The sequence below is a fragment of the Myotis brandtii genome, unplaced genomic scaffold (assembly GCF_000412655.1).
Source record: "Myotis brandtii unplaced genomic scaffold, ASM41265v1 scaffold546, whole genome shotgun sequence".
Taxonomy (NCBI): Eukaryota; Metazoa; Chordata; class Mammalia; order Chiroptera; family Vespertilionidae; genus Myotis; species Myotis brandtii.
In genome coordinates this window covers 4,431,013-4,441,423 of record NW_005370016.1, presented here as the reverse complement: position 1 = coordinate 4,441,423, position 10,411 = coordinate 4,431,013, and the positions used below count along the sequence as shown (strand labels likewise).

The 10,411-nt window shown below is 39.0% G+C and overlaps 1 protein-coding gene across 1 annotated transcript; it reads right to left on the bottom strand.

Moving 5' to 3' along the window:
- Nucleotides 1-7,510: 7,510 nt before the first annotated feature.
- On the bottom strand, nucleotides 7,511-8,047 carry LEUTX (leucine twenty homeobox). Its single transcript, XM_005878110.1, is given in 3 exon segments — nucleotides 7,511-7,605; nucleotides 7,608-7,779; nucleotides 7,874-8,047. Coding segments are annotated over 3 exon segments (441 nt in total).
- Nucleotides 8,048-10,411: the final 2,364 nt, after the last annotated feature.

Sequence of the window (10,411 nt, the reverse complement as noted above, 5' to 3'; positions counted from 1 at the left end):
CTGCCCTAAAGAAAATGAGCTTACTTTGACAGAAGACATAATCCTCTTAATATGTTTTCTAGATGGGATTTTAAGTATATTTAAATGGCATAATTTAAAACTATATAGCAACTAAGAATTTAAATGGATTTTGTCCTAGTATCTCTCTTCTAAAGAATAAAACAAATTGAAAAATTTAAAAAGAAACTCTTTCTAAGCCTGAGTAGTAAAAGAAATAGAAATAACCACAATTTGACAACTCCTTGAGGATTATATTACTTAGAATTGTATCATTTCTCATGAAAATGTTACTGTAATTTTATTTTTCTTTAACAGAGGACCTACTTATACTTGTGAATATTCATAACAAACAGTATTGAGTTGATATAGCAGCACTTATACGGATCCTTAAAATGATTAAAGGATGAGCATTTCTATTGTTCATTTATCTTCCCATAAGAAAAGTGTCTGGTGTGTAGTTATTCCAGATAAATTACTAAGTGTAAAATACAGTAGGAGAACATAAATGAAATATATCCTATACAGATTCCCTATATTATTATTATAGGAGAATTGGAGACCTAATCTATAATAATAAAAGCATAATATGCTAATTAGACCAGACGTCCTTCTGGACCAAGCTGTGACTGAGGAAAGCCCGGGTCCTGGGTGCCAGAGGGAAGCCGGTGCCAGCAGCTGGGGTAAGGAAGGCCTACTCTTGCACAAATTTTGTGCATCGGGCATCTAGTATAATATATAAGCTATACTTAATGGAAAATCATGCTTATCATCAAAAGTTTGAGAATTAATGGAAGTGGTGATGCAGAGGAAGGAGAGAGAACTGGCCAGTTTCTGGAGTAACTGACATTTGCTTTTAAAAAATTATAAAAGGTGGACATTTAGAGATTGTGGAAGCAATGGGGCATAAATATAAGAAATGGAAGTGGGAAAAATGAAGGCAATTGTTTATGTTGCATAAAATCCTATATAATAAAAGGCTAATATGCAAATCGACCGAAAGGCCAAACGACTGGTTACTATGATGCGCACTGAGCACCAGGGGACAGATGCTCAACACAGGAGCTGCCCCCTGGTGGTCAGTGTGCTCCCACAGGGGGAGTGCCACTCAGCCAGAAGCCAGGCTCACTGCTGGTGAGCGCAGCGGGGGTGGTGGGAGCCTCTCCTGCCTCGTTGGCAGCACTAAGGATGTCCAACAGCCGGCTTAGGCTCCCTCCCTGAGCCCAAGCCATCAGTCAGACATCCCTTGAGGGCTCTTGGACTGCAAGAGGGTGCAGGCTGGGCTGAGGGACCCCCCCCAAGTGCATGATTTTTGTGCACCGGGCCTCTAGTAAAACTATAAAAGTGTATATTTCACATTCTTGAATTTAGAGTCAATAGGGTGTAGAGAAATGAAGTGAACTATTGGGACAGAAAAGGTCATCTGTGGCCTGGGCTGAGAAGGATTTCAAATCTAAATATTGGTTGCTCTGGGATTTGTGAGCAGAGATATAGCATGATCTCATTGTGTGTTAGGAAAACTATATGGTAAACTCAGTACTTATTTTATTTGAGGAAAAGGGCAGAGCAGACTAGGTAGAAAACAATGGGGTCTTATCCAGGGGAAAGTTAGTGGCAACATGATCTCTTGTGGAAGCAATAACATGATAGCAGAAAGCATAGCTGTAACAGCACAATGCCAGAAAAAATGGTGCTTAACCAACCACTAGATATGAGTATTTGCAAGGGAAAAAGTTAAAGATGATGTCAAGTTTTAAGGAGAATACTAATCTCTTCTAATCTTATTAACAGTGAACAAAAGAAGAAAAACAAATTTAGGAGAGAAATGATAGATTCCTTTTAGAGAATGCCATGTATATGTATTTGCTCTGCTCTATAACAGGTACCATATACAAACAAAAGAATGAGCAATTTTACTATATTTATTAATGTCATCATCTTAAAAATAGATGAAAGAGCCAAAGGGTAACTATATTGACCACTGTTAATGATTCATGGGCTAATTGTCACTTTCTGTTCACCGAGTTAACTGAAACCTACACATACAGGAACAGTGTCTTTGCTTTGCAAGCCTCCAATATATGTGAGTTGCACTTAACACAGCATCATACAAAAAGCAAGGACTACCTTTTATTTGATTATTCTGACCAATATTTACTACCTTGCTATTACTTAATACCATAACTTGCCAACAAGAAGTAACTAAGGAACACAAAGTATATATTTTCCTACCAGAATCAGGTAGTAAAAAAGCAAAGAGGAATCAGAATAAGTTTAATATTTGTTCTTTCTGGAGTTCATACATTTATAATTTTGTAATTATTATTTATTGGGCATTTCCTATGTGTCACAGTACTTCACATATATACCATGTCACATGTTTTGCACAGCAATCTTGTATAGTAGATATTATCTTCATCTTACAAACATGAACGTTGTGACTCAGAGATGGTTGAGTTGCCAAACTTCACACAGTTATACTGTAGATGAGTATGATCAAATTCACATGTACACTTATTTCATAACTCATAATTAACATTAATTGTCTTGAATCCATTTTGTTCCTAGAGGGACAACATTCGTTCACTGATGAGAGGAAAAACTGATCTATCCTGGAGACCAAGCCAACTACCATTTAATTTGGCATCATATTTGAAACTAGTTTTTTCTTTCTCCTAATGCCAGATTTTGCCACTGAAAATACTATCTAGTAAGCTCTCAGAGTAGCATTTATTACTTTGGTGAATTGATCGGATGCAGGATTTGGCCTTAAGCCTTGGTTGCTCAGAAGCTATATTTTGTTAATATATGTGACCTGCCTTAGTACCTCCCTTAGGTATAGGAGGGGGCACACATTAACTGAGCCTAAGAGAGTTTTATATGAAGTCAGGATTCCACATCATCCTATATAATAAAAAGGTAATATGCAAAATTACCCTAATGGTGGAACAACCAGGAATGACCAGTCGCTATGATGTGCACTGACACCAGGTGGCAGACACTCAATGGAGGGGCTGCCCTCTGGTGGTCAGTGTGCTTGCACAGGGGGAGCGCTACTCAGCCACAAGTTGGCTCATGGATGCTCAGTGCAGTGGCAGTGGCGGGAGCCTCTCCCACCTCTATGGCAGCAGTAAGGATGTCGACTAATTGCTGCAGAGAGGGGGCCTAAACCATTAGTCGGACATCCCCTGAGGGCTTCTGGGCTGCCAGAGGGGTGTCTGACTGCCAGCTTAGGCCCACTCTCCTAGTAAGCTGTCATTTGGACATCCCCCAAGGGGTCCCAGACTGTGAGAGGGTTCAGGCCGAGCTGAGGGACACCCCCACCAGGGCATGAATTTTCATGTACCAGGCCTCTAGTTAACTTATAAACTTATAATGAGAAATTGTTGCACATGATCTTACTTTCCTGCTAGACAGACAATCGTGTAAAAACAAGCATAAGAAGTTTAGTTTTATAAGCATAGAATCAGAATGAAGGGATGTGGTGATTCAAATGTTTAATAGTATTTATTAGGATAACTTTATATATATGTAGTTCACAGAATGGAGGTTCTGCCAAGGAAACCCATTCTAAAGACCTCATGCCTTATAAGTGGATACTGGTAACTTTTATTTCTGCTGTTTCCCTATTTTCTGTTTTCTTGATTGACCAATCTCCCTTCAAACATTACCCTTATGATATGTTAATAATTTCAATCATCTGTTAATGGAGTCCTGGTGGATATTATTTGGTGTTGATTTTACAGGGTAAGTCTCAGATTTCAACCCTTCACTATGTTATAAAATGGCCTGTACAACCTGATTTAACTCATACTTACACTTGCTACTTTCCATTGCTCATATAACATTTTATGCTGTAATACTTTGTTTCTTAAGAACAGTCATAAGATCTATTTAGATATCTCAAAGGAATTTCAAACTCAAATACAAAAACAAACAAACAAAAAAACCTGTTATTTTCTGACCCACCTGCCCAAGATATCCAGTGTCCCTTTCATCAGTGAATGAACAACCATCCAGTCAGTTGCACACACTATGAAACTGGTAATCTTCTTTGAGAATTCCTCTTCTTTCATTTTTACCCCCCATTTGTTCATCTAACAAACATATTTTGAATGGCTAAGTGTTTCAATGACTGACAAAACATCAATAAAATGCAAGGAAACCCTCTGTAATCATTAAATTTAGATTGTGGGAGGAGTACATATAGACAATAGAGAATTAAAACAAATAAAACCTGTAATATGTCAGGAGTTGGGAAGTGCCAGACCCCAAAATAAAACTGTCTGAAAGGATTGTATTATATGTGAGAAGAGAGGTGCTTTTACAGACTGTGAGGTCAGGGAAGGCATCTCTGATAAATTGGCATTTAAACCTTTGTGAAATTGTATGAAATGATGTTGATTTTAATTCTTAAATTTTGATCATATCTGTCTACTTCTTTCTGTCTTCACAGTCAACACAATGTCTGGCCTCCATGAAAGGTCACCTATCAGGTCTCCTCTGATAACTATATTTGACAGAAGAGCACACTTCCTGCACTCTGAAACCCACCACCCATTTATGCTAGGCCAGACTTCCCTTGGACCACTCCCCATCAGCGACTCAGCAACACAGTGTAATCAAGGTAGCCCATTCCTGGGAGACACAGGACTCACCTGTAAGAAAACTTTAGCTCAAGAGCTTTCCATCAGTGTATTAAACTCTGGGCTAAGATTTTGTTTCTCAAATGTATTTCCTTCACAAAGGAAAGAGGGAAGGAATGCTAATATGCACTTATTGAGCTCTCCCATATTCTTTCTGGCCCTGCCACCCTCTCTTCATACTGCGAGTACTGCACACAATGAAAAATCTCACCATGTCATCACTACTGGTTAGAACCCTGTAGTTTCATTCTATTGCTCTTCAGAGACTCAAATCCATAACAGGGCATTCAAAACACAGCATGGCTCCACCTCAGACCTCTCTCCCTCTCACCTTGCCAGCTCCTATTTATCTGCCCTTCTTTTGTCCTTTAAAGGTGCCCTGCTTTCAGCTGACACAGCCTCTACAGTCTGTTCCCGTTGCCAGGAGTGCTCCAACACCCCATTTCTCCCATCTGTTTTTTTTTTCTTGAGCAAGTAACTCTTATTTATCCAATGGTTTTTCTGTTCATACGCTGATCACCATTTCTCCTTCATCTAAATCATATTCCTCTATTTTATCCTTTCACATTCCCTAAAGAACACTTACAGTAATGTGTGATTGCCTTCAAAGACTTTGTCTAAGTTTGCAATTATGCATTTATTAGTATGATTATTCCTTCACTGGGCTATACATTTACTTCTTTATCATTCTTGAGTCCCAGCATCTAGCTCAGTGTTTGACCTAAAGTAGACATATAATTAATATTATTAAATGAAAGAATGAATAAACAATCATTTTTTTAAATATAATTAAACAGCATATCTTCTTAGAGATTTTTTTTTCTCAACTCTAAGCAATTGTAGACATTCTATGCTAAAACAATTATCTACATCATAGGAATATAAAAATACAACATTGATATAATGGTTTTTTGTTTGTTTACTTGTTTTATTCTTACTGACTCTAATTTAACATGTCAAATTAATACTGTGCAGGATGGATTTACATGCCTTCTGTTTTCCAAGACTAGACAGGAGAAACCCTCTCCATTGAGACACAGCGTTCACCTCACAATGCAATCAGGTAAGAGATTTGGAATCACTTCTCATAAAGCCTGTGGAAACATAACTGATCCCTCTAAACTTTCACCTTCATTCAATCAGCTTTTACATTCTTAACCACAGCCTCCATTCTAACTTTATTAACAGTTTTGGTTTTCTAACACTTGGTAGAGTAAGCATTCCCCCAGACAGACAGAATATCCATTCCCATAAAACATTCAGGTCAAAAAAGACACTCATTTGCATAAACCGACATAAACATTCCAACATCCATAATCCCATCAATCCTTTCATTAGGAGAATGGCCTTTATGCTCTCTCAGTCTAATTGTAGCCCACACCAGGGCTTGCCCATGGGTTTTGGTACCATAGTTCATGGGGCTTCCATGTCAAGGAGCCCAGAAACTTATCTCCTCTACCTCCTGACCATTTTACCCTTTCTGGTGCAAAGGCTTAGCAGTGATGGCGAACCTTTTGAGCTCAGCGTGTCAGCATTTTGAAAAACCCTAACTTAACTCTGGTGCCGTGTCACATATAGAAATTTTTTGATATTTTCAACCCTAGTAAACCAAAGACTTATATTTTTGATATTTATTTAATATATTTAAATGCCATTTAACAAAGAAAAATCAACCAAAAAAATGATTGGTTGTCATAGGTTCACCATCACTGGCTTAGGGTCTCCAGTGAGGGGTCGAGTCAAGGGACTCTGGGATTTTTTTTTGTCAGCCTTCATTTTGATTCATCCCCCTAACCATTGCTAGAAACAATCACAGGTTAGATTTTCCAATATAATCTTTGAATATTGGCTTTCAAAATATCTCCAAACCAGTATAAATAAAGCAGACTTGTTTGGGGCTCTTTAATCCTGGGGGTTCAGTAAGAGGTCTTTTTGGTCTGCACCACCTTGGGTAGTACTGTATTCAAACCTTTCATTGAACCCCATTAATGACAGTTTATTCATATCTAGCCATCGAGGGCCACTGTGCTTGTGGTCCGCTCATGGGCTCCTTCTCTGGGGGCTTTAGTTTGCTGAATTCTGGGCAGCTTCATCAGCTGGGATTAGCATAGACAACACTGAGGGAGTCCTTAGTGGCAAAAGTTTTGGGTGTCCCTGATAGCCATGAAGCCTACTTGAGCCCTTGGTGGTGAAAGTTGCTGGGGTCTTCAGTTCTCCTTTTCTTCCAAAAAGGTAGATCACAGCTGAGGGGATCCCTTTTGAAGGCAAGCTATGTGGGACTAGGGGATGGGCTGATAGGTAAAATGTTGCCTATGATTTTCTATGTGGCCATCTTTGATATCTGTGTTCTACTGGGTTGCAGTAGCTCCTGGCCTGTATTCCAAAGCTCTCTCAGAGCCATTTTCATCAGTAAGTAGTTGTAATTATTGTTTTTCTGGAGGTACAAGTGCTGGGACCTGCTAGTCCATCAATCTTGCTGATATCACACTCCTAAATGGTCATTGTTTCTTTCCTTTTCCTGTGAGAAATAATGATGGTCCTTGGGGAACAGGAATTTTTACAATGTATTGGCTTTCGCGGGGGTGCTTTAATGGTGCTAAGCTCAACTGGGACAGTCTAGGACCCAAGGAAAACTGGCTGATTTTGCTTCCTCAAAAGGCACCAATGACTGTCCTTCATACTGACACTTGGCTCAGGAGACTGAGAGGAGAGAAATTTCAGGCAGTGATGAAAGGTAGAAGGGTTTCTTCTTATAGATAAAGATAACTGGTCTGTTTAGAGTAGAGTCAACCCATTGAAGTATTTGGAAATATTTCTCAGTTTGACAAGATTTGGATCACAAACCTTTCTCAAGAGCTGTGGATGTATCAGCTCTTGAGATATATCCACTGAAGATCAGTCCCAGCTATGCCCCCTCCATCAGGGCATTGAGGGAAGAGCTACTGATGTAGACTGCTGGGTGATCCTCCCCAGGTAAGACATATGGCTGTATAAATGGATCTATGTGATAGGGATTGAAGGCCCAAGGATGATCATAGACACCCAGACATATCTGTTGGAGATCATGAGGCTGAGAATCCCAGGATGTATTCCATCCAGAGGCACCAGTCCCTCCAGATTGCCTGTCACCAAAAGTCTTAGGTGGTCATGGCCACAAGCATTCACAATGCTGGGACTCATGGGACAAGTGTTTGTAGAAGTTATGGTAAAGGAGCCTCCTCCTCCTTCACTGGAATGGTTTGGTTTGGTGCTTCTAGTGCCAGACTTGGCTGACATTGTAGTAGCCATTTCCTCCGTTTGATGCACTGGATCTTGAACCAAGACTTTATTACTGACTCATCAAGTTGAGTGGCTGAGTAAGCACTGCCATGGTATCCCAATGTGGGTACATGGTCTTTCCACATGCATCTGTTAGTATTCTAAGCTGTTCTGGACTAAAGGTTGTGCAGTACCAGTGAGCAGACTTTGCTTATCTGCCATAATACCTTTTAGAAGCAGAATGATCCACTGTGTCTGTTTCTAAGTTCCTAAATTTTGTCTCTAAGTTCTAAGACTGTTTATCAAATGAGAAACATAAAACAAGTTGTCTATGTGTTCAGTATACAGTAAATACTACTGAAGACTCCATAAGCATTAACTCATTTAATTCTCACATCAACTCAAGGGAGTATTCCTGGTATTTTCTCCTTCTTGATGAAAATCCTGAGGCTGAGACGCACTGTAATCATTTACCAGTGGTTAATATGCAATAGAGCCAGGGTTTAACAGGGTTTAACACAGGTATATTCAACTCTAGAGCACTCCTCGTTACTGTATCATGTACCCTTTTAAGGGAATTTTGTGTTTTCCAATTATGCTCCAAAATATTCAATCACTGTAAAATATGCTTCTGCTTTGAAAAAACAAACAAAACAAAACAAAACAAAAAAACAAACTTTGAAAACCTCTGCATGACTGAGACCCAATGCACAGTATCCTGGGTATAAGTCTAATTTAGTTTTTGACACATTTTATTAGTATTTTCTGTTCACTTGTCTGTCTTTTCTTGGAATATAAATTCCTTGATGGAAGTAGCAGGTCTTAATGAGAGCAAATATTTATTGGGGATTTTGTTGGGCCAAAACCATATTAAGCATTTTAATAAATTCTGTTAATTCTACTGACAACTGTTTTTACTGTGAGCACTTCCAGAATGAAAATCTCACCATGTCATCACTACTGATTAGAACAGTTTTTTATTTGCTCTTTCTCTCTGCTCTTCTTCCTTCCCTCTCTCTTTCTCTCCTCCTACCCTGTGTATGTGTGCTAGACAGAGATAGAGAGAGATTTTTAATTAAACATTTTTTTTCATGTAAACTTATAATTTTCTACCAAGAGAATGAAATTGGGAAATTTCTAGCAAAAGGCATTTTCAAAAATGCTCATATCTCTCTCTATAAAAGCCCAGCAACCGTTACAGCAGAACAACCTGAACAACTGAAACAACCAGAACGACCAGTCGCTATGACACACACTGACCACCAGGGGGCAGGCGCTCAGCACAAGAGCTGCCCCCTGGTGGTCAGTGTACTCCCACAGTGGGAGCGCTGCTCAGCCAGGAGCCAGGCTCGCTAAGAAGCGGCAAGCCAAGCTGTAAGTAGCGAGCAGGCAGGCAATAAGGAGCAGCGAGCCAAGTGGTAAGAAGCAAGGAGGCAGGTGATAAGTAGCAAGCAGGGGGGGCAGTTAGGAGCAAGGGGTCCTGGATTGCGAGAGAGATACCCTGACTTCCGGTTTAGGCCCGATTGGCAGTTGGACATCCCCTGAGGGTTCCCAGATTACAAGAGGGCATAGGCTGGGATGAGGGATTTCCCCTTCCCCCCCATGCATGAATTTCATGCATCGGGCCTCTAGTATAAAGAGAAAGTAGCAGGAGGCACTAACTTGAAAGATGGAATATATTGTTAGGATTTTAAAAAATACAGGTTGATCAGAAAAAATATCTGGGTGATTAAAAATTATTAGGCAGATAATCGGCAAGGGGGGAAAACACTTTTACTGGTAAGATTTCCTCTTTACAAATGAAAAAACTATAAAACCACTGTTATGCATTTGTTTTTACTTTTAAGATCAATGTTAGATTAGAAATTTGTTTCAAATTAAATACTGTTGAACTGTATGGCTTCTCTAGTGATGCTGTTTTCAACACCCTTACCATGTTTCTGGTTTTCATTAAATTTATCCTATCTTATAGCAAATTAAACATTATGTGCACATGAAGACTATAGGAAAGAGGTTTAGCATGATTTTCTTTTCCCCCTCCTAGAAATAAATGTAACCGATGTAGCTGCATTAGGAGGAAAAACAAACAGATGCTTGAATCTTATGCCAACCTATCATGTTCTTTATATCATTATGACTAGTTAAATCAATAGTTTATTGCAGGAAGAATTTCTCATCAATGTCATTTACAAATGACAATTCATGGCACGTAGAGCATGGAGATATTTTCTGCCTCCTTTATTTATTAGTGAGCTCATTTTGAAATGAGCAATTTCAATTTAAGTGATAGATTTTTCCCCCTACATTTCACATCACTTTTTCTTCCTGTTGAATAGTCTCCAATATTTTCCAAGTAAATGGACACTTTTTTTAAAAGCTAGTTGTCTTTGAGTTTTAAAAATCATTGCTTTGTTATGTACCTAAATATGAAATCTAATTATGTATATATCTCTGAAAACTAGCATCTATTGTTCAGTAGCAGACTAAAGGCAGGGAAATGCTTACATTTC